Raw genomic sequence first — 25,291 nt, 5'->3', positions numbered from 1 at the left:
CTTTCATCATAGCTGTGCAATAAACAAAATATGTTGCAAACTTTGAAAAAATTGATAATCAAAAAAGGGTGAAGGATTAGTGAGAAGGTATTTAACTTCTATTAGTAAAGGAAAAAACAGACAATTAAAACTTATAATGCAGGTGCCCAGTTATTGTGTTCTCGGTACTGTGGATAACAGACTTGGTTGGTGTCCTACAAATTCGTATTTTACATGAATAGGAATACTCCCCCAAGCCTTTGACCTGAAAACAAAACCACTGGCCTTGCATTATTATTGTGACATTTAGAAGGCATGAAAAACAGAACAGAATATACTACTGAGTTAAACAGATTTATATTGTACATTACTTCAAATAGCTCTTCAGTGGAATCTGCCCTCTTGTATTTTCAATTCAGAGTTCATAAGATGATCAAAGGCTACCATACATGAGAAGAACACATTTCTACTCGGAAAGCACTGCAAAGAGTTGTGAGGAAGAGGCTCATTTCAACTGCTCCATTCCAGGCTGCACTGCAGCCACGTCCTTTTGTTCTGATGCAGAAGGAATGTTCATGTTGATGGAACAAACTGAGAAGGATTTGGAGATGTACATCACATGTACCAGTAGCAAAGCTCAAGAGAAAGGAGGGTCAAATAAACTCTATTGCTTAAATATCAGGGTAACAAGGAAGGGACCTTGATCCATCAGTGAAGAAATCGGATGCTCATTTTTTGCTCTACATCCACCTTCTCCAAAACCTGCAGAAAAGCAAAACAGTTACAATTTGTTATAGAATTCTCTCTCAGTATTAAGTAGGTGGGGTTTTTTTTTAATCATTTGCCAGATAGTCATCTTTCATACTGGATACATTTTGTTGTCCTCCAGAATTTGTTGTTTTTTTTTAAATCAATCTAGTGGTTTTCAACAGAATAGCTATAAGGATAATAAAATTTGCACTTAGGAACACTCAAGAAACAATTTGCATGTTAGGAACATTGCCACCTTAACTGTGAAATGTTAAATTCCACTTCACTTCGATCTGCAATGGGGGCACCCAAGAACAGAAAAGGATGTTAGCTAGAACAGCTTAAGCTACCAAGTTATATTGTTTGCTTTTGTCAGAACAAAGGGCCACCTCTGTTCATTTTTGTCCACACAAGGACAACTAGTGACAAGAGGAAACTGCAAATGTAATGAAGAAGCAGTACAGTTTTAGGCCCACTGATCACACAAATCTGACCAGAAAATCCTTGCACTAGAGTAATCAGGACTGCCAAAACGAAAGTAGTTTCCTTACCTTAACAAACTCTGTAAAAGAAATAGCACTATCACCATCCTGATCAGCCTCCTGGATAGTTCTGTCAGCAATGCTGCCCAGCTGCTCATCAGAGATGTTTACACCAACCATCATCCGCAGCACCTGCAAGTTAGGAAGTTAGTTTTTTCTCATATTCAAGTAACAGAATACTGTATCAAATTCACAAAAATGCCACTCAACTAAAGTTGTTTTTCTAAGTGACACACAGATTCTTTCAAAAAGATTTTTCTGTGCTCAAGAGTTTTTCAGGAAAAGAGAAAATAGTGCAGATTTTCTGCCTCTCAACTCAGAGGTCCCTTTAAGCTATGATGACTAATTTAATATTTAACATAACATTCCAATATACTCCCTTTATGAGGCACGTTCAGGGTCTTAGCTTTCAAGCACACAGTAAAACCTGAAGTGATACGCAACTGGCTTACAGGATGTATAAGATGAAAGTACCTGAAGAAGCTCTTCCCGGGAAATCTTGTCATCTTTATCCAGATCGTACAGTTGAAAAGCAACTAAAGGAAATTAAAACAATTCAAGGTTGGTCATTTTTTCTCTCTGCAGAGTGCATTGTTTAAAATTTGAGGGTACAGAGCAATTAGTTGTTCTAAAATACAAATACTTTCCTTTGAGCTCCCCATACTTTACTGTCAGGAACAAAAAGGCCCAACCAGTTAAAGCTGGAACTTTCCTTGAAGTAATTATTTTATATCACTTCAATTTACATCAGCATATGTACAGCAGAATGTTGTTTTTCCCACATACAGGAATTTCTAGAACACACATAGAACTGAATACTCCAAAAGAGTTACCACCTGCAATTCCTGAGGCCAGAAGAAACAGCAGCAATTACTCCTAGGCACCCTACCTTTATATGAGCCCCGTGGCACAGAGTGGTAAACTGCAGTACTGCAGTCCAAGCTCTGCTCATGACCTGAGTTCAATCCCAACAGAAGTTGGTTTCAGGTAGCTGGATCAAGGTTGACTCAGCCTTCCATCCTTCCGAGGTCGGTAAAATGAGTACCCAGCTTGCTGGGGGTAAAGGGAAGATGACTGGGGAAGGCACTGGCAAACCACCCCGTAAACAAAGTCTGCCTAGTAAACATCGAGATGTGATGTCACCCCATGGGTCAGGAATGACTCAATGCTTGCACAGGGGACCTTTACCTTTTACCTTTTAACCCTACCTTTATGCCAAGGCACAGGCCTCACAAAGAACTGCTTCCCCATGGACCTTTTGCTGTGTTTTATTTACCATTTTGGGCTAAAAAGAGGACATAGTGTGGGGAAGAGGGAAAGTGAGAGTCCCCCTGCAATTCCTTGCAGGTTTCCCATCATACAACTGACTATGGCCTGGCTGGTATCACCTCAATGACCCTGGAGTCACACAATGCTACTGGGCCCGGCCTGGCAAATGGCATCACAGAACACACCCAGAGTTTTCCCAGGACACAGCTGCCAGGGGAAAGGAAGGAAGGAAAGCTGAAAACAGGAAGGCAGGTACATTGGCTGGTGGGTGGGACGGAGAGAAGGAAGCTAGAAAAGGCTTTGGGGGCTTTCAGGAAAGAGAAAAAAATTAATTGTGTGTGTGAGAATTAGATGCCCACTACAAGTCCTTGCAAGTCCTCTACTTGTATTAAATATTGTGTGTGTGTAAAGTGCCGTCAAGTTGCAGCCGACTTATGGCGACCCCTTATGGGGTTTTCAAGGCAAGAGACTAACGGAGGTGGTTTGCCAGTGCCTTCCTCTGTATAGCAACCCTGGACTTTCTTGGTGACTATTTTAATATTAAGCTGCTGTTTAATGTCTAGTAAAGTGATTATTGTATGCAGACTACTCAGGAATAGAAATCTTGAATAGATCACAGTGTTTTAATGGTTGGGTCACAAGTGTTGTAGATGCATCTGAAGGGAAAAGGTGAAATATGAATAAACAATAGTATAGCCATGTCAGTGAAGGCCAAGTATAGAATTGAGAATGTTCAACCTAGTGCTGATCCAGCACTGCTATCTGCTTGCAAGTGAAGTCTCCAAAAGTCTGCATTCCTCTCCTCATAGGCAAATGAACCTTTAATACATATTGTTTACTCAAACATATCAGTCACTAATTCTTCTTATGCTAGTGAAGTAAGGTAGATTACTAGTATTCTTAAAGGTGTGTAAAGAAGGAAGTGTAGATTGCTTTTTTATTGGTTACAATTTGGTGCAGTAATGAGTTGTCATTGTGTGAAAGTTCTGCAAGATCCTGATGTCCATTTGCCTATATATGCTTATGCTTTCGCCCGTAAAGTTGTTAGCATCTTTGAATTTTCTTAGGAATAGACCTTTCCTTGATCACGATCAATCATGAAAGACACAAGTTTCTTCTCCAGTTGTTAGTAGTGATTTGCACCCCTTCTTTGAACCCAGCTGAAATTTTAAATTTTCCCATCACATCCTAGAAGTGCAAGGCCGGGTCAGTGATCTCCAGGCTACTGAAACAGCTGTTGGAATAAGTTTGTGAACTACTTCCATTTTCTATTGGACTGAGTTCCAAGCTCAGAGTGGTGTATCAGGGTAACAGAGTAGCATGCAGAAAGAGAAGAGAGTAGAACAGAAGGAAGGATATGTATTTAATTTATGCATAACAAAAATATTTTTCTATAGCACTATTCAAGTTTCAAATGCTACGAAGCAATATTCCTAGTAATTCTTATTCTAAATTGAAATACATGAAATCCAAATATCAAGTAATGAGCTTCATCATAATCCCTGGTGATGCAGTAGAGGTCCTGAATAGCTTCCTGGCTGCTGTGGTAAATTGGCTAAGAGTGAACAAATTGAAACTAAACCCTGAAAAGACAGAGGTAATGCTGGTTGAGAAGGCAAAGATCTTGAAGGACATTGTGCTCCCCACTTCAGCTGGCCCTTACTGGCTCAGTTAAGAACCTTGGGGTTATACTGGACCCACTTTATTACTGGAGAAGCAAGATAATGCAGTTGCTAAAAATGCTTTCTTCCAACTCAGGCTAGCCTGAAAGATGGCCTCTTCCCTTGATGTGGCTGATCTGGCCACCTGAATCCATGCCACAGTAACATTGAGACTATGCTACTGAAATGAGCTGTACATTGGTCTCCCCTCAAAATCAATTTGGAAACTCCAGTTGATGGAAAGCCATGACTTAGCTATTAACGGAAGACATGCATATTACTCCCATCCTGCAGGCTCTTCACTCACTGCCCATCAGTTACAGGGCTCAATTTAATGTACTGGCTATCACATACAAAGCCCTTCATGGCCTTGGACACTCATATCTGTGAAACTGCATCTCCCCCTATCATCTATCACAACAGCTTTGCTCATTGGAGCAGGGTCTTCTGCAGGTGCCAACTTGCAAATGGGCAAAATCCACAACTGCCCATACATGTGCCTTCTCCGTTGTGGCACAATTAATCTCAGTGACTGTATAATTTAAAATTTCTTACAGTGCAACTTGTTGCTCCGGCTGTTGAGCGGTTCTGGTCCATTCTGGTCTTTGCTTTTCTCATTATCTTCAATGGGGCGGAAGTGGGCCAAAGTTCTCATGAATCCACGGAAGTTTACCTGGTCTTCTCTGCACAGAAGTTATGACACATAATTAAATATTAGAGTCCCTCTTGACTGCAAGTGTCACACAAAATACTTTACCCACATTTGGGAAATGTAGTTAATTGAAAGCTTTTCTTTCCCTTTTGGTTATTCAAAACATACCAATCTGGCCTGCTTTTCTTACTTTTTAGCATAAAACCTGTCTTGCTGTTTAAACAAATGAATGTTCAATGAGCATCTCAAAACATAAATAATGACTTCTCAACTGGGAATTTGCTAATTAGCAAAACACAATTTTTCCAAGGCAAGATAAAAACTGAGATGTTTCTAAAACATGTTGATTTATTTATTTAAAATATTTATTTTCCAGCTTTTGTCCCAGCATCCCATAACCCAAGGCAGGCAACAACAATGTAAAAGCAGTTTAATAAAACAACACATTAAAAAGAAAAACTAAAAGAACTTATGCGCCAACCAGTAAGGTTCCTTTGATAAATTGGGTAGGGAATAATGAAAATAAATCTACGCCTTTATAGTGCACAAGAAATGCTTAACGAACTGCCATAAAGATTTTCCAGTAACTAATAATTAGCGTCTACCCTTTCCAATTTGGTTCCACATCTGGTTACTGGACTCAAACAATCAATGATTTATTATGGTCATGGACAAGCAGAATAAACATTCATTAACAAGAGAGGTTATAAGAATATATATAAACTTCCCCAGTAGTGAACAGCATAAACACTCCTGAAGTGGCACACTACAGTATCTCTCTTCTAATAAAGCAGATGGAAGAACACTGACATTGGCCAGAGTGAAAGCTGTTTGGTGTATGGGAATCAATAGATTTGCTAAATATTTTGTCAACAACTTCTTGTTCCTAAAGAGATGGTATTTTTCAGCAGAACTGAAATATGGTGTACTGAAACAGCCTTTGTCACTCTGGTGGATGACCTGCGTTGGGAGAAGGACAGAGGGAGTGTGACTCTGTTGATTTTCCTGGACCTCTGAGGCTTTTAATACCATGGATCATGATATCCTTTCTTCTGGACTGCCTCTCAGGGTTGGGGCTGAAAGGTACCCTTTGCTGCAGTTTAGGTCCTACCTGGAAGGTAGGCTTTAGAAGGACATGCTGGGGAGCTGCATCTCAGCCCCTTGACCTCTGGGGTCCCGCAAACTTCTGCCTTGTCAGTGTTAAAAAGCATTAAAAACTGCTGGGTGAGGTCATCCAGAAGATTTGGGTGGTCACCAGTGTATGAATGACATTCAGCTGCTCTGCCTTTTGTTTCCAGGGGATACCAGGGAGGCTGAGGAAACTTTGAACTGATGCCTGGAGGCAGTTCTGGGATGGACAAGGACCAATAAATTGAAGCTTAATCCCAACAAGACAGACATGCTACTAGACAGATAGCAAGCCAAGAAAGGGTGTTCTTGGTCATGGCACCAAAATGATGGAATTGCCTCCCCAGGAAGATTTGCTAACTCCTTTGATCATTGTCTTCTGCCAGCAAGTGAAGACTTCTGTTTTATCTGGGTTCCCTCCCCACCACATTTTTTTAACTGTTGGTTTTATGTATACATACTGTTCTTGAAGTTATTTTTAACATCTTTTAATTGTCCACTGCTTTCAGGGCCTCATTGGGCACAAGGCAGGATGCAAATGTTTTAAATAAAAAACAACAACAATTAAAACTCCTCAATGGAGACCTCTGTTAAGAGGGTAGATTACATGATGCTTTGAATGAGGTATCTTGACATGTTACAGCAGCTTGCGTACCTTGAATATCATTGCAATTCTACCTTTACCATAGTTATTTTTGAATACTGAAGAGGAAGTCTCAGTTACTTTCCATGTATTAACATACAGTGGAAGCACAACAGAAACTATTTGGTATTAAAAATGGGGGGGGGGTGTGATCACGTCTACATCTTGGTCATTCTACATCTACACTATAGGGTTGCCAGCTCCAGAATGGGAAATTTCTAGAAATTTGTCGGTAGAGCCTGGGGAGGGACTTCGGCAAGGTATAATGCCACACAAGCCACCCGCCAAAGAAGCCATTTAGTCCTGGGGAGTTTAACTCTGTCATCTGGAGATCAGTTGTAATTCCAGGAGATTTCCAGGCCTCATCTGGAGGTTTACAACACTAGTACACTCTGTGAAAAATGTCTAATTTAGAATACACTTGATAGAAACTCACCCTTCTGGGAAGAAGGCGTTGATAATCCGGTCTCCTAGCGGGTTGATGGCAAGCTCTGGAATGCGCTGAAAATCCTCACGGCTACAGTTTTTAAAAAATCCACATCAGTTATTTAGCCCAAGAAAAACGATTCTGAACATCAATATTAAACTTTTGAAAGTGCCTGACCTGGATAGCCACAGGCTAGCCTGATCAGAAGCTAAGAAGAGTCAACTCTGGCAAGTATTTGGATGGGAAACCTCCAAGGAATACCAGGGTCACTACACAGAGGCAGGCAATGGCAAACCACTTCCCAGTGTCTCTTGCCTTGAAAACCCTACAGGGTCACCATAAGTCAGCTGTGACTTGACAGCAAAAAGTAGAAAAATGCCTGGTCTTTGCTTAAGCCTTGATTTCTTGATGAATTTTAATTTAGCTTTTTTATACTGGGCTCCCTTCAGAAGGGAGACTCCAGGGTAAAATGGATGAATTGAACCTATGTAAACATGAGTGCATATATCACACTGGTGGACAAAGAGGCAGATGACCCTGATGATATGGTTCATGTTATTAGGTCCTGTAATTATATTATGCTGTCTAGACAGATATGTGGAGAGAGCTCACATCTGGGTTTGTTGCAAGGCTTACTTCTCTATTAAGGTGACCCCCATTTGTTGCTGGGCTGCTTTTTAGATTAGGGACTGTCTGTAAACAAGGGCAGACATAGTGAATCTTGGGGGGATTATCATTGTATGAGCTGGGCTGTATTTCTGTGATTTTAACTGGAAGCTGTAGGGGAAAGCAAGTAACGTCATCACTTTCTCTTTTGGACCTAGCTTGTAGTAGGATATTTCTGGTTTCGACAAACTGTTCTCTTCACTTAGTGGCGTAAATTGTTCAGGTACTTGATATCACTATGCAACTTGATGGCACTTAACACATACACATATTACAGTATCCCATCACATTGCCCCTACATGCAAACAATACCCTTCTGTCTTCACAAACCAGTCTCTGTGTCAAGCAATGAAGAGAAGTCTGCCATCAAAAACATACAAAAACCAGAGAGTGAACATTTCAATCCCCCAGGACACACTGTGCTGCTCTGATAGTCACCATTATTCAATTAAAGAAGTGGCTGCATTAGAATGCACTGGAAATTTTGATACAATACAGGTGAGAAATTAGTTGGATGGCTGAGGAACTCTGTGTTATGTCCTGTTACTATGGTTTTGAATGGTTACTGTGCTTACCTTTTAAATATTTGAGCTTTGCATAGAAAATGTCAGTCTATAGCCCTTGTAGAAAAACACTGTAAGCAGCCATATTGGCTCATGCAAAATCCAAAACAAAAACTAAAGTTTATGAAATATCTTATTAGAGCCAACAAAATGACACAACACTGTGTAAATGAGGAGCTTACTAGAACTCTTAAACAGGCTAGATGTTACAAAACAAAAATAAATTTTGAAGGGAGGAACAGATTTTTCAGATTATGAACTTAAGACCTAGACAGGCCAGCATTTGGTATGAGATGTTGCGCACGCTTGCTGTTTTGAATTGTATACTTTTTATTTGCACAATATAGATACACACTGGGTATACTTTTTATTTGCACAATACAGATACACACTGGGACAATAGCAGTCTGGGGTGCCCATTTTCTGTTAGAGAATCAGCACAGAAGGCAAGAAATCCAACCAGTGTGGGTGACCAATGAAAACTACAATGCACATCTATGTTGGACTCCCAGTATTGCTAAAGTTTTCCATTAGCACTCCAGCTGTTAAGATTCAGCTTCTGAAGTTTAAATGTAAGACAAAGGTGAGACGTTTCTATGTTTTATGGCTGGTCCTGAAGTTAAAAATTAACTACATCTAATTATGCCTTTTAAGACTCTTTCTGTTGTATTGTTACTAGCATTTAAATATGCCATTTTGCCCATGAAAGGAACATTATTTGCTAAGTATGCCAAATGGAAAATCTGCACTAGTCATAAAAGTAAATGAATACTGAGAAGGATGGTGTACTTATTTTATGTACGCAAGTCTCAATTTAAAACCTACTTTACCTGGCTTAGGCTAGAACATACAGGAAATTATTACTTTGTATTTGTTCACATTTCAGAACAGAAACTCTCCAACAGGATCTCCCTAGGAACCAGTGCATTTTAGCAGCAAGTTACTAAGCAGGATGGAGGAGCATTCATTTAATATTCAACAAGGCCCTCCAGTGTATTTGACATAAGTTATTTACACAGTGGAGTACACATTCAGCAACAGACTATCTTCTCTGTACAGAGGAGTTTTGTACCAGTGACTCCCTCTTATATTTGTCATTATATTTGACTGTTCTCATTACTGATCCTCGTATCTTTTTTCCATGTATACAGCGTTGCCTTCTTAAATATGTATATATGTAACTGAGCAATTACAGCCATGCACCTATGCCCTTTGGAGGACATTGATTCATAGGGTCGCCATGAGTCGGAAACGACTTGATGGCACTTAACACACACACCCATGCTTAAACTACTGTGATACAGTGTAGAAAAACACACAGACTTCCTGATGTCTCTAGACACAGAAACCTCTTCTTGGGGCTGTGCATGGAACAAACCTTCCCCTTTCTTTAGAAGTTGAAACCAAACAGAATCTGTTTCCCAAAGCAAAGAACCAATCCCAGCTTTCCTCTTCCTCCATGATGCAGAAAGGTGCTTTAGAAGAGTGCAGGAGGCATCACCCTAGCATCTGCAAGAGTTCCCATTTAGAAACAGATGCCTCCATCACAGGCTTGGCTTACAACTTCCCAGCATTTTGTGGAGCCTCCCAACATTTTGTCATTGTTCCGTCCCCCTGGTAGCCATTTTGTGGTACAACCTATTATCTTCTCCCACCATTCCAAAAGTGCCTACAGGCTCAACAAGGGTGGGGACTAAGGTTGCCAGCTGATGGCTGGCACCTAGCAGGGAGGTATCATTGGCATGTGTGAAATCAGTTCAAGGGGAAACCAGCAGTGACACTGTGCTGCTCTAGGAATTATGGAAACTTTATGACACAATTACAAAGCTACTGGAGATTCCTAGAGCAAACAATGCACACTGTTTTTCCAAGAAGCGACATTATGTCATGCATGACATAAGGTCTGTGTGTGTGGGGGGGGGGGGTTAGAACACTTTTCTCCCACTGCCCAAAGGAGTGGCAGTGGGAAAAAGCAAGTTGCCAGCAGGAGGTCTCTTACATGACACAAGCCATATCTTTCACTGGATTAAAGAGGAAAGTTACCAGCATATGGGTAAAATATATTTGTAAAGATATACACACTGGATTTGATCCAGTGATTCCCTATGCCTCCCATATCGCCATCCAGATTCAACCCAAACACTGTCTGAAAAAAATGGCATGACGAGCCCTGCTGCATGGTCCCCCAAGATGACCAGGGCCACTGAAGTTTATCCCCCTAATTTCCCTGCTCCCTCAGATAGCCCTACATCCCTAAAGCAGTACTAGATGTGATATGGGGGGGTCTGTAGTGAGGGGGGAATTTGCAAAAATGGTAGAACGCAGAATGGGTTGTGTGGCACAAACAGATCACTCACTGCATTTCTGTAAAAGTTTTATTTTTATATTTGTATCAAACTGGTCATGAAGTGAGATCTTGCCTCAGAAGCTTCCTAACCAAGTGAGCATTTGAACCTAGCATGGATGAAGGGGAGGCAACTGGGGCTAATGTATTTTGTACATGTGTTATAGACTCAATATGCATTTTAATCCTTTTCCTTTTATCCCCTAGAAGCTCCTTGATCAATTGATCTTGAGCAGCATATATCTAGTGTTGGAGGGATATAAGGACTGAAACAAATCTTGCCATTGACAATGTAGCCTTGGGGTCCCTGTCGCTTAGTAAAAAAGGCATTATGTCAGTCACAGAGGCATTGGATTTGTATATTAAAAGGGGAGAAATATAGTGCGATCGAAGTTCCTTGTAAAAGCGGCATTCCAAAAGGGCATGGGCTAATGTGTCAATAGAGCCAGAACAGCAAGGGCAGATCCTGTCTGAGTATGGTATATTCAGAATTCTGCCCTGCATTACCATAGAAGGATTAGCATTCAATCTAGCCAAGCAAAAAGCTCTACAGAGACGAGGAGTTGTCAGATAATATGTATAGGCAGGCAGACCACGTGGAGGGGGTATTCCGAAGAACTGGGATGAACAGACGCGACGAGCATGGAAAGTAGTGCTGTTATAATCTAGCTCTTTAATGCGCTTTTTAATTTTGGCAAAAGCTTCAGTTTTCCCAAGATCTGATAACATATCCTGCGAGAAGCCCAGCAGCGCCAGTTTCTCATCTAAGATTTTTTGCCATGAGGATTTGAAAGGGTCATGCTTCAGAGAAGCTAGGAACCCCTCAGTGCTAAAGCACAGTTTAAGGTGGAGTTTAAAGGCGGCCAACCACGCCCTAATATGCATTTTAATAGAAAAGCCAATATACCAAGAAAGCTGAAAGCAGAAAAACAAGGAGTGGTGTTAACAATTCAGAACAGGGAAATGGAGGGAATGTCAAGAGGGCATGCCAGCCTCCTACGTCTCCAACCACCTTATCTTGCCTCTTTCCTCAACTACCCCCTTTTGAAGCCTCTTTATTTATTTAAAATAGTGCTAGTCTTCTAATATTAACATAATTTGCGACTGACCCCCATCTTTACTCACATTAACCAATAACTGTATTGGCTAACTTCCTTGGTGACATACTTTGCGAAACCTTCTGTACAGTGCTACCCTAATTGCCTTCCTAGAAAAGCCCTCTTGAATAATTCAGTTTTGCATAGTTTGCAAAAAGCCAGGAGAGTGGGGGCCTTCCTGACCTCTTCAGGCAGACCATTCCATACAATGGAGAAGGTGTGTGTATGGACAGTTGTTGATGTCACCCATTTGCAGGTTGACACACAGAAGGCCTTGCTCAGATGAGTGAAGTTGGTGGAACACAGGGGGAGAGACGATCTGGCAGATGTGACAGTCCAAGGCCATGAAAATAAGTCTCCAACCAGCTCTCCTGTTCCACACATCTCCGGCACCCTTTAATCAGCCCCTTCCATTGCACAATGCCACTTGATCAGTATCTCTCACATTTTGCAAGGCTGGAAGATAACTCTTAATGGTTTAGCTGTCTATTATCTTCCCATATATCTATTTGCTTTCAAACTTCACCCTGCCCTCAAGCTTGCTTTCCATTTATCTGAACCCACTCCCACCTGCTTCCTGTAATAAGGGGGAAAACGGACCATACCAGTGTCAGAGCACATTCTTTACATGCAGAACCTGCATATCAGGTTTAACCAACCCAGCTCATTCTCTTGTCTCCAGTTAAAGGACCTCACGCAGCTGTTTTGGAAAAGATTTCTTTGCCAGTAACTTTGGAGAGTCACTGCTGCCTAAAGACGACAGTACTAGGCTAGAATTAACAATGGGCTGACTGTGTAAGATTTCATATTTAATGATGGGCCTACCTCTCCAAACTGAACGCTCCTTATGTGATTTGATGTGCTTGTAATTTGATTGCAAATAATTGCAAATTACACAATTCACATTTACAGGGACAGAATTTACAAAATCCCAATCTTTTTGTAAGCCAGGACTTCAAAACTCCACCTAGTAGGCACATTAGCTGTGTGAAGAGTACCTACCTAAGAGTGCCATTCTCTCCTTTGTCCAGGCTGGTAAAGCGGCTGTACAGACGAGTAATCTGACTGTGAGAAACTGAGAAAAGAGAGAAAATAGAAAAGTGTAACAACACCACTAACAACTAATTCATGCTAATGAATACAGGAGTAGAAGTCACCCCATTGCAATTCTGTGGCCAGAACTATGCTACAACAGATTTTTCATAAGACCCCTTTTGATTTTACTGCATCAGCCTCACACAGCTAATCCTCCTGTAACAAAAGGTATTCACTCTTCCTGTAAAAAAGAAAACCTAAAATAAACATAAACCTGAGGTGAAACATTAACATAAAGCATCACCCTGGTGAGATGGAAGCTGCTCCAGCTTCCCCACACATTTCCTTGGAAAAACCTCAAACCTCAAACAAAGTACAGAAGATGACATATCCGATACTGACCTGCAAATGCCAGTGACTATCTCTTTCCTTGCTTCATGTCAATGTACTTTCTAGCCCTTCTCTGTGTGTTTTATACATTTGCCCACCCATTTTCTGATCCCTTCTAACCTACATTTCTTTGAAATTAGGTCAAAGGTCTAACCTAGCTTTCATTTTAACTAAAGCCACTTGGCAGATAGAAGATTTCTAAATTCTCTGGGGTGGGACACCAATAGTTCTAAACTTGCCCTGCCAGTTTCTCTAAACTCCTTGAGTGAATGCCATTTATTCTTGTCAATTTACAGGTAATAAGGAATCTTTGAAAAGGTATTTAGATAACCCCAATTCATGAGTTATCCACACATCTTGGTTGCTGAGAATATTTAGATGTGATCAGAGTGCATATGAAAGAGAAGCCTAGCCTGAAACCAAACTCTAGACCTTGTCTCCAGCTTGAGAACTGGATAAAAATCGTAACATCTTTCTTGCCTCATTTTTTCTTCTTCAAAATGGTAATGGCATACTTAAGTTTTAGAGATAAAATCCAAAATTTGCAAAACATTAATCTTCCCATAACAGCAGCTTTGTCTTTACTAGACAAACACATTTTCTAGTAAGGTCAACTGACTTTTGGTTTCCTTTAACTACGAAAACCTGCTGTGTTCAAATTCTGCTCTATCTCAGATATTTGTATTTGACTGAAAGGAAGTTCAAAAACTTTCATATAAAGCTGATCAACAGTAGTTAACTGGGGTTTAGCAAATCCTCATTATTTATAGTTACTTTCCATGCTAAGCATTTTTCCACTTTGGGGAGTCTTGGAGTGGGTCACAACCACTGAGTGAATGGTTACTCCTCTGCCTAGATCTTGTTTTCATTTGTGATCTACATAGAAGTCTTTTCCACTGCCAGGCCTCTGGTCTCACTATGAAACAGCATCCTCTACCTTCTTCTCTTTATTCATGATACATATAGTCCCCCATTGACGTTATATACTTCTGATGAAGAGAGTTCTGGCCTACAGTAAATATTAGTTTTTAAGGTATGACTTGCATTGCAACACTTAACACTCCACTAACCCTTATTATTCTAAATAAATAAATTTAGCTTTATCAATGCATAATAGATTTGATTACTAAAACTGCTGTAAAATGTACAGACATCCACAATGTACACAATCCAATGTCCTTTCCAGTTCAGAGCCATTTAAGCAAGCCAATTCACAGCATTAAGCTTTTAAAACATGACTCCCAAGTTGTCTAAACAGCCCTCAAGAACAATATATGCTTAATTTGGGCTTGATTTCAATAAATATGCATTATTCTCATACCAAACTCAGTCAAGCCAGTGCTAACAGTCTGGCGTTGATAAACAGCACAAAAGTAGCACAGCACAATTTGACATAATTTGTTTCAGTAGGTACATGAAAGTGCCCCATAACACAATGCATATGGCTGCTGCTGGCATTAGGCAGTGCAAGTAATTAGGGATATGATTCAACTAGTACGAACTTTACTGCAGCATAAATATAATGAATAGCAATATGGTATAAACACTATCTTTAGGATAAGAGGATTGTTTCACAGCTTATTGCCTGGGGTATGAATTATTCTGAATTTGGGATCCTATATGAGCCTCCCTTGTCCTCCATGTTGAAACTGCTTGGAGATAAATGCAGAAATTTGGAGTGGGGTGTCATTAATACACTGATTAATACACCCAACTTTATTACTCCTCTCCATTCAGGTCAGGTGAGGCCATAGAGATGTAAAAGTCCAGGAAAAAAATGGGGGTGGGGAGACTCGGTTTTCTCCATTTATTTCCCCAAAGACCTTTCCTCAGTTTTCTCAATTGGGAGATCTGAGGGGGGAACAGGAAAAAACCCTATAAAACATTTCTCTCTCTCTCTCTCTTTTTTTTTTGCTTTGTCAGGCTATCAATCATTCTGTGCGCCCACAGGTCTGCTTTTCAGAGCACAGAGCGTAGACATAGCCTGTTTTTCTCTCTGCCGCCTAATGACACAAGCAAAGCACAGCAACCATGCTTGTAACGCCTCTAGGGGCAAGACGTTTTCTGTTTTAAAATGAGTGGATTTTTTTTTAAACAAGGTTTTTCTCACTCAAAATGTATATTTCTCCAATGGATACACAGGGAAAACACACCAAAAAACTCTTATGAAACTTTTTTGTTGTTTTGAGAAGCATTTCACTCATTCAAAAAGTAGAACATGAAAAAGTCTGAGGAGTGCCTTAACTGGTATAATGGAAAAATCAGGAAATTTGGGAGAGCACTGAAAAAACACTCTTATGAAACACATTCTCTTTTTAAAATGAAATATTTTCAAGACAAGGTTTTCCTCACTCAAAATTTAGAGCATGGAAAGCCTTTTTCAATTTTTCTAAAGGAAAAGTAGGTAATTTAGAGGAACACTGAAAAAACACTACCATTATTTTTCTTTTAAATGAGTGAAATGAAATACAAAGTTTTATTCAAAATATATAGCATATTTTTGCATAAGACAATCCACAGCATTAGATAATAATTCATATATATACTTTCATATATAAGAAGGGAAGGGCACTCATTAGGAGCCAGAAAAGATCCTTAAGTGTAAGGATGTATTGCTGGTAACCAGATCAAGATAACTCAAACAACTCTATTCTCCATTACTAAGTATGGGTGTGAAAGTTGGGCAATGAAGACAGCTGACAGGAAGAAGGTTGAGATTTGAAATGTAGTGTTGGAGAGTTTGATGGATTCTGTGGACTGCTAAAAAGGCAAATAAGTGGGTTCTGGATCAAAGGAAGCCTGAACTCTCTCTAGGAGCTACAATGACTAAACGGAGGCTATTGTACTTTCGTCACATTTTCAAAAGACAAGAGTCACTGGAAAAGACAATAATACTAAGAAAAGTTGAAGGCTGCAGGAAAAGAAGACCCAACAATGAGACGGACTGACTCAATCAAGGAAGCCAGGCCCTTAGATTGCAAGACCTGAACAAGGCTGTTAATGATAGGACATTTTGGAGGTCATTAATTCATAGAGTTGCCATTAGCCAGAAGTGATTTGAAGGCACTTAACACACACAAGGTATAAATATGTTTTGTTTGTTTTTTGTAAAATCAGTAAAAGAGTTTAGGTTTGATACAACAGTTTGCATATATTTCAAGATTCCCCAAAATTTCAATTTTTTTCTGTAAAAAGCTCTCGCCCCTGGCTTCAAAATTCCTGGACATTTTACACCTCTAGCTATGGATGAGTATAAATAGAGCAGACGAGGGCCAGAAAACTGTATCATAAGCCAGACCATAGTGCCTTCACCCAACTTTTGCTAGGTCATTAGCTGTGGCCTTTCCTTGAGAAACCTGATTTGGTCACACTTATCTACATCACAATTTCCCCACAACTATATTACCAGTGTTATGTGGCTTTCCAATTACCACAAACAATGTAGGGAAATATGAAAGCAGGCCAACTACTCTGAACAAAAATGTAACAGGTATGCAAAGAAGATTAGATGTTGCCAATCTGTCATACCGTGTAAACTTTTACAGAAGGAAAAATAGATGTGCCTGCGCAACATTCCTATGTCTGTAATCAGCAAGTTGTTGCAAGCCAGAAATCAACAAGCAAATTATTTAAACTAATGCCACTTGTAGTATTCTATAACAGCAGCACAGAGCACAAGCAACAATACCATCAGCCAAACAGCTGTTTTAAAAAGTCCCACTTACACAAAGCATCTCTTATACAGGTACACTTTCCTCAGAAATACTACTGTATTTCTATGAACAGTGTTTGGGAACAGTCTGCTCACATAACATCATACCAAGGTTTGCCATTACAGCTAACCCAAACCTGATATTGAAACAACACAGAAATATGAATCAGAAAAAGTGTAATGGTAGAACAGACCCGCAATAACCTCTTGAGCTGAATACTTCACAAGTCTTTATGTTGAAAACCATGATTTAAATTTAGTCTTACTGACTAGTGATTTAAATCAAATCCACCCTGCTCTATAAGCTGCAAATTATATTCTAAATTCATTTTTCATAACACTTTTCAAAGTAACGAATTCACAAAAGTCTGAGTTTGAGTATGCTTTACTGGTGCCTGCAGCATTAAGAGGAATAGAACACTAAGAGTGAGCTACCACTACACCAGTTTCATATTGCTTTTTACAACCGTGTTGGTAAGGACATGTCAAGAAATTGTCCAGTATAGCTTTAATTTCCACAAAATACTGCACCAGTTCAAGATTCATAGTAGTGACCTTATAACTAAATTGCAAAATAAAACTAGAGCCAGTGGGGTGTAGAGGTTAAAGTGTGGGACTAGGGTCGGGAAAACACAGGTTCAAATCCTCACTCATGCTATGGAAGCCTGCTGGGTGACCTTGGGCCAGTCATACATGCTCAGCTGAACCTACCTCACATGCTTGCTGTGAGGATAAAATGGAGGAGCTAAACGTTTAGCTTCATTCAATAATTACTATATGATGTCTCTTTAGATACTGGCAATACTTCTCTTTGGGAGTACACTGTCAGTGAACAGGAAAGTATCCTTACACATTAGAGCAAAAAGCCAAATGAAGGGTAAGACATATCTGAGTTAATCTTAATTTGGTGAGAAAGGATGACAACAGTATAGTTGTAGAAGAAGATGAACGAAATATTATGTTTAGGATCCAAGAAAGAAATCTAGTGACAATATGAGAAAGAGACTTTCAGAAAGTTACACACTTCCAGCTAATACAGCACATTAACCATAGCGTGTGTGATTTGTGAAACCTCTTAAAAGTATTTCTCAGCATGAAACTGTTCAATGGCTAGATGTGACACTGAAATCATTTTATAAATTAATTACCCCATAGGGCTAAAGTTCTTTCTGCAGAAGTACAGCAAATGTTGATCTCCATCAGCAACACAAGTATTTCATAATATGTAGTTAAAGATACAGTATAAAATTAGTCACAGACTAGTACCGGTAGCACCTTAAAGCAGGGTTGATAAAAATCAATGATTTTAAATTTTTTAATCCGTTTTAAAAATTTAAATGTTTGTAAAATTTAAATCGTATTTTTAAAAAATAAAATGCTTTTTGAGGGAAAATCTAAGATAGTGTAAACAGTTTTCTATGTATAGACCAAAGGTCATTCATCATGAAATATAGATTAGTTTTTAATTATGTAGCATGAGGCTGTATATTCATGCAACATTTAAAGTTTTTGGTAAATTAATTCCATTAATCCATTCACAATGTTATGCTCTTCCAGAGGTTGCTGTAAGATTATTTTGGGCATTTTTTCTATCTAGAAGATATTATCACAGATGCTTGGTTTTGCAGTTCTCAAAACGGAACTAAGGTTCTCCTTTCATCAAGTTCCTAGGCATCACTTTCGTTTTGTCTCTGGTTTCCACCAGGATCTTACCCAATTTTCCCCCAAACAGTCTGGCCCCCTGAAAGGGGTAGGCTAGGACAAAGGATTTGGAATAGAGATCTGCCTGCCAGGCTCTTAGCCATAGGGCATGCCTCGTAGTGGCTGAGGCTGCCGTGGAATGGGCCACAAAAGTTATGGAGTTGAGCAATGCATCTGCCAGAAAGGTAACTGCTTTGAGCAGCTGACTGTATCCTTCAGTGGCCCTTTTGTTATCTCTGGGAATCAACTGGCCCAGTTTCCTGGCCCATACAGTGGAGGCTCTGGAATTCAGGGCCACCGTAGCTGTAGCTCTGATGGTTAATGTATTATCCTCATGAGGCTTCCTGGAAGCGTAATCTGCCTTTCTATCCAGGGCCTCTTTGAGGAATCCTGACCTAGACTGTCCTCGGATAACAGATCCATGGATTGAAGGGCAACGATGGGGGCATCCACAAGCGGCACTTGCAATAATTCAAGTAATTGAATTATTGCAAATCAGTAATTTGATATAACTGTAAAACTAATCTGAAAAGTTATTATTCTAAAAATGAAATTTTCATCTGGTTGTAAATATTAAAATTATACCAGCAATGAGTCTTTATGTAGAAAACCATGATTGAAACCTAGTCTTACTGATTAGTGATTTAAATCGATTTGATTTAAATCAAATCCATCCTGCCTTAAAGGTTAACAAACTATTATTCCAGTGTAAATTTTCATGAACTGGAGTCCATTTCTTCACATGCAATCTAGCAGCTCCTCACAGGCAGACCTTAAAATGCATGCATTCAAAGACCCAGGACTACTTTATACTTATGAAAGCATTCCAAAGCTATACAAACACAATTTTTCCAACTGGTATAAATTTTACCATCTTAAAACGTCAGTTCTCTTTTTATTTAAAAAAATCCATTTATTTTTAACATTTACGGTAGCATCTGGCAAAAGCCAGATGAGACTACACAAGGTTTCTAGTGATTGTGTGGGGCTTCAATGCTCTTTTTGTCTTTCTTTTGCAGCTAGTAGAAACAGACTGGTACAAAATATATTTGTCTAAGTTGTATAATTTATCTACAGAGTCTGGCTTTTTATTCTACCAAATATAATTATACTTGAAAGATTATCCACATAAGTTACATAAACAGAAAAGGAGAATCCTGGACAACATGTAGCCCCTTTTTGTGACACATATCATAACACAATTCTCAGTATTTTGTCTTACTGCATGCACTTCCAGAAAGCAATTAATCACGATAGCTTTGATTTAATTTCCTGCATCACCTCTCCCCAGCTATGCTGCTATCAGTCAGCCTATCCTTACTGATATACTATCCCCATGGCAACCACAGCAGTTGCTTACAAAAAGTAATACCAGGAAACCATTGAGTGTATTTTTAGTTTCTTTTGATGCGGTTAAGCAATTGAAAAAAGGTGAGTCTGATCATGTGAGAGACCTGCAGTCCTGAGAACATAACCCACACCCACATCACCAGGTTGTAATACTGCATTGTCCTGTATTAACTTTTGAACTTCAAGATTTGTCAAGCAAACCAACCTCAAATACACACAAGGAACCCATCTGACTTTCTGTTAACCATGGCACAATTTATGCATTATATTTTGTACTCTAGCAATATTGTGACATTCTAGATTTTATGCTTTAAGATTTATTCACATGCTATAATGAATTTTAATATTCATGAAACTTTGTTGTATGCTGCCTGGGATATGTATATGGAATGTGGCCTATAAAGGCTAAAACAGTCCCCTGTGCAAGCATTGGGTGACAACATATCCTAAGGTTTACTAGGCAGGCTATGTTTACAGGATGGTTTGCCACTGCCTTCCCCAGGAATCTACACTGGGTACTCATTTTACCGACCTCTGAAGGATGGAAGGCTGAGTCAATCTTGAGCCAGCTACCTGAAACCAACTTCCATCGGGATCGAACTCAGGTCATGAGCAGAGCTTTTGACTGCAGTACTGCAGCTTACTGCTCTGGGCCACAGGGCTCTATATGTGGCGAGGCTCTATATGTGGCCTAAACATGCACTAAATTAATAAATGATAATTTTGCCTTGCCTTCCAAAGCAGCTCACGAATAAAAATCCAATACAAGCAACTGAAATGAATACAAAATGTTCTGAAATAGGGGAGGGGGTTAGGCGATCTAGATCCAGACACTATCAAGGGTTACCTGGCCCAGCAAAGGCAGCTGGAAACTGGAGGAAAGGGGGGTGTTAGCTGGAGCTAGATCCAGGCATAATAAAAGTGTTCCTGCCTGCACCCTCTTCTCCTTCTAGCCTTGTTGATGGTAACTGGAAGGAGGGGGCTTTCTTCTGGATCTAAGAATGATGGAAGAGTTCCTGGGCCTGGCTTTGATGACACTGTGCCCTCAAGAGTTGAGTCAAGTCAGTCAATAAGCATGTGGACAGGAATAAGTCTGTGGTCACTCCGTATTTGGATTTCCAAAAGGCTTTTCACAAAGTCCCCCACCAAAGATTGCTAAGCAAACTTCATAGTCATATGATAAGAGGACAAGTCCTCTTATGGATTGAGAGGTGGCTGAAAAATAGGAAGCAGAGAATAGGAATCAATGGTCAGTTCTCACAATGAATGGATATGAGCAGCGGGTCCCTCAGGGTTCTGTGTTGGGACCAGTGCGTTTCAACCTGTTCATCGATGACCTGGAGTTGGGGGTGAACACCGAGAGGCCAAGGTTGCAGATGATACCAAATTATTTAGGGTGGTTAAAACAAAATCAAGCTGTGAAGAGCTCCAAGGGGATCTCTTCAAACTGGAGGAACGGGCATTAACATGACAAATGAGATTCAACGTGACCAAGTGCAAAGTGATGTATATTTGGGCAAAAAAACCCAACTTCACATATACACTGATGGGATATGTGCTGGCAGATGGGATATGTGCTGACAGACCAAGAAAGGGATCTTGGGGTGGTAGTGGATAGCTTGATGAAGATGTCAACCCAGTGTTCGGCTGCTGAGAGAAAGGCAACTTCCATGCTGGCCATAATTAGACAAGGAATAGAAAATAAAACTGCTGCTATCACACTAGCCTTGTACAAATCTATGGTGAGACCACACTTGGAATGCGGTGTACAGTTCTGGTCACCAAAACTAAAAAAGGATATTGCAGAGCTTGAGAAGGTACAAAAAAGAGCAACCAAAATGAACAAGGGACTAGAGAGCAACCGCCCTATGAGGAATAGTTAAAACGCTTAGGGCTGTTGAGCTTGGAAAGAAGGATGTTAAGGGGAGACATGATAGAAGTCTATAAAATTATGCATGGTATGGAGACAGTGGACAGGGAGAAGCTTTTCTCCCTCATAATACTAGAATGCGGGGTAATCTGATGAAGCTGTTGGTTGAGAGATTCAAAGCAGATAAAAGGAAGTATTTCTTCACACATCGCATAGTTAAATTGTGGAATTCCCTGTCCCAGGATGTAGTGATGGCTGCCAATTTGGAAGGCTGGCTACTAGTAAAAATGGCTACTTATCATGAGGCATATCTATTCTCTCCAGGATCAGATGAGGATGCCTATTATGTTAGGTGCTTTGGAACACAGGCAGGACAATGCTGTTGCAGTCGTCTTGCTTGTGGGCTTCCTAGAGGCACCTGGTTGGCCACTGTGTGAACAGACTGCTGGATTTGATGGACCTTGGTCTGATCCAGCATTGCCTTTCTTATGCTCTCTTGTACAGAACAAAGCACTGAAAATCTGATAATCTAATGCTATGTTAAATCTGCTCTATTGCATGGCAGCATTGCCCAACTCATACCATTGTACTTGGCTACAGATCAGCATTAGGATATCAGTTCAGCCAAGAATTTGCCATATAGCCCTGGGCAAGTCACTATCTCAGCTGTAAAATGGGAATTACAATGATCTCACAGGATTGTTATGAAGGCGAACCTGATAAAGGCAGTGACTTTATCACATTAGAATTTCACATTAGAAGTACTATAAATAAACACAGATGCACTAATGTTGCTCTGAGACACTTACACAAAAGTTTATGCAATAAAGAACCAGAAATCGAGTACTGCTTTGACAACTATCCCTTTGAATGTTCCAAGCATACTAAGGTAGCAGTGCAACACATCCTAGTTAAATTCACATTTTGAAGATTTTCCCAAGAAGTGATGCTGTGTTTTTTACTCAGATGGCAGCATTCATAATACAAGGATTAATTTAAGCTAGGACTTACTTTGAACACTTATCTCAGGAACAAATGTAGCACTAGCAATTAAGATAACATACGTGAGCACAAGCAAGTTCAATTCCTTCTTTACTTTGCCACCATCAACTATCACATATCCAGGGATTAGGTAAGAGACCTTCTAAACAAGTCTACCTGTACTCACACCCCACCTAAAAACTTGAGGCAGTAAAAATTTTATGCTGCTTAGATTATCTAAAACAGGATAAAACAAACACTTTAAAGTAGCATTAAAATTGCCAGCACTATCTTAAACTTCTTACAAACTTCTCTCCCCCCCCCCCACAATTCTTGCCAGAATTCCAAAAGATATCCAGATTCTAACAACTATGGAGACATACAACTACCAGCATGAGCACCTGTTCTGTGACTGAGCTCAATGCTCTTTGGGTGGGGGGGATTAATTGCTCAACACGTAACCCCCCCCCCAAGATCACATCTTCACTTAAAAAAAATACTTGTCAGATGTGTCTGACACAAGAGTGTTCATTCCATTGTGTCAAGATTTTCAGGTCAATTATTGGCAGCTACTCTGAACCAACAGGACTATAGCACGTTGAAGAATTTGGGAACAAGATACTTGAAGAAAAGGTGTCTGTCGACTTTAACCGGAAAGAGACCCGTGTTTGGGAACACGACCTTTCCTATCATGGGCCCAGAGGCTGACCAGATAGAACAGAGCAAAAGTGTTCCTGTATCTTCAGGAGCCACGTAAGGAAAGAATTTCTGAAGGTGCCGCTTCCCGCTGGCCACAGACGAAGCAACACCTGCTGAAGTTTACCTTCCTATGTAGACAGGGCAGCTCGCAACCCTTTTCGGCAACTGCATCTAGGCAGAAATCTACAGGGTGCCTAGGGCAGGCAACGCAACACTCTGACAACCAACCCGACATTCTGCTGGGCAAAAGGAAGAGAGGCGGCGAACGAAATGTTTTGAAGGGCCAAAGGCAGCCAGAATGGGGTAGAGGCTTCAGGCCGGGTTATTGACATTGACTGACGCCAAGAAACGGCGGCTTTCCGCCCAAGCCCGTCAGGGGGAAGACAGGGACAGAACCAAACAGACTCGCCCGCCCCAAGACGATTTCCACGCGCGACAGGGCCCTGAGGAATTAAGGCCAGCCTGCCCGGCCTCTGCTGATACTCACAGCCCGTCTCCTTCTTGATCTCTTCAATCTCTTCGTCCCGAAGCAACGTGGACGCCCGGGAACCCATCACGGCCGCCTCACAGCGAACAACCAGGCAAAGGAAGGCGCCAGAGACCAGGCTAGAGAGACTCCTCTCGGCCTACAGCCGGTGAGCCGCCACTGCGCAGACCAGCCAATCAGCGACGCTGCGCCAACTACCGAGATTGCAACTGACAGAGCGCGCGACGCCCCCTCTTATCACCTCCCGTCCCCCCTCCCCCAGCTACCCAGTACATCACTGGTCCAGCCTATCGAAAGTGCGCGTGCGCAGAACGACGGTCCAAACCCGTCTGCTCCGTTTCTCCCTTTTGGCCTGATGCTGACGTCACTGCAGGTGGTTCTTCAAGGTTTCTTAAAAACTACAAATCCCAGGAGCTATTTAGCTGTCTGGCGTCTGATAACTGGGAGGGTTCTTTCCCAATAGTAGTTGAGGTGGTGCAAGGTTTACGTCGACCCCTTTTTTTCTTTAGCGTTATTGGGAGGTTGTGATGCTCACCCCCTCGGGCTCCCTGCATATTATAGGCGAGGGTGCGGTGCATAATAAGGCCAGGAAGTCGCCGAGAGTGGAGGGATAATGAGGCACCTTTGTGTCTGAAACGGGTTCACAGCCTACTCGGCTGGGAAAAGGTTCCAGGCGTGAGGCGCGCCCTTCGTGACCTGCTCTTTATTTTCCAGTGGTAAAAAAAAAACGAATTCTCAAAGCAAACTAACAAATGACAAACTCCTTGTTGCTTGGTTCTTGTAAGTTATCCGGGTTGTGTGACCGTGGTCTTGGTATTTTCTTTCCTGACGTTTCGCCAGCAGCTGTGGCAGGCATCTTCAGAGGATGTTGTTGCTTTTTTGAAGTTATAAAGTTCTGCCACAATTTTAAGCCATCTTCAAAGGGACTGGCGGGCCCACCGTAACGGGAGTAGCCCGTAGTTTTAAACCAAACGTTTCCTGTTCTTTGAAGCCACCAGTATATGGTGGGGCATGTGTGTTAAAGGGGCATACTGGATTGTTATCTTTATGGTCTAGTACCCACCCACTAAGAGTTTACTGCAGACTTAAAAACGTTTATGGTACTAGAGATTAACCTCCATGGAGCACATCAGATCTAATTTTTTTACTATGCTTGTACTGCAGTTGAGTAGACTGTTGGCGCGAAGTACTACAAAAATCTCATATTGAATTTTTATTGACTTCTGAATCCTTTCTAAAGCTGGTGATAGATCCAAAACTCTAAAAATTGAGTATGCGTTTGTATCACACTTTTCTATTTTTTTGGTTCTCGTAGGTTATCCGGGCTGTGTAACCGTGGTCTTGG

At 40.7% G+C, this 25,291-nt stretch overlaps 1 protein-coding gene and 1 non-coding gene across 2 annotated transcripts; both read right to left on the bottom strand.

The window, feature by feature from the left end:
- Positions 1-468: 468 nt before the first annotated feature.
- On the bottom strand, positions 469-24,051 carry CHP1 (calcineurin like EF-hand protein 1). The gene is made up of 7 exons (XM_056851465.1): positions 23,947-24,051; positions 12,724-12,796; positions 7,061-7,141; positions 4,757-4,884; positions 1,746-1,807; positions 1,281-1,403; positions 469-741 (listed from the first exon to the last, which is right to left on the bottom strand). The coding sequence occupies exons 1-7, from the start codon at positions 24,011-24,013 to the stop codon at positions 688-690; spliced, it is 588 nt and encodes a 195-aa protein (XP_056707443.1). The 5' UTR covers positions 24,014-24,051; the 3' UTR covers positions 469-687.
- Positions 15,062-15,203, bottom strand: LOC130479850 (small nucleolar RNA SNORA17). Its single transcript, XR_008933397.1, has one exon. It is a non-coding gene; the product is annotated as a small nucleolar RNA SNORA17 (small nucleolar RNA).
- Positions 24,052-25,291: the final 1,240 nt, after the last annotated feature.

This window comes from Euleptes europaea, chromosome 6 (assembly GCF_029931775.1).
Source record: "Euleptes europaea isolate rEulEur1 chromosome 6, rEulEur1.hap1, whole genome shotgun sequence".
NCBI lineage: Eukaryota > Metazoa > Chordata > Lepidosauria > Squamata > Sphaerodactylidae > Euleptes > Euleptes europaea.
The sequence above is the reverse complement of the archived record's forward strand: the minus strand, read 5'-3'. Positions and strand labels throughout refer to the sequence as shown.

Coding starts and splice junctions, on each gene's coding strand:
- CHP1 (XM_056851465.1), bottom strand. CDS start 24,013: ATGGGTTCCCGGGCGTCCACGTTGCTTCGGGACGAAGAGATTGAAGAG. Junction 1,808..4,756: donor CCGGAGCAACAAGTTGCACT/GTAAGAAATTTT, acceptor AATTTCCTTTAG/TTGCTTTTCAACTGTACGAT. Junction 1,404..1,745: donor CCCGGGAAGAGCTTCTTCAG/GTACTTTCATCT, acceptor CCTAACTTGCAG/GTGCTGCGGATGATGGTTGG.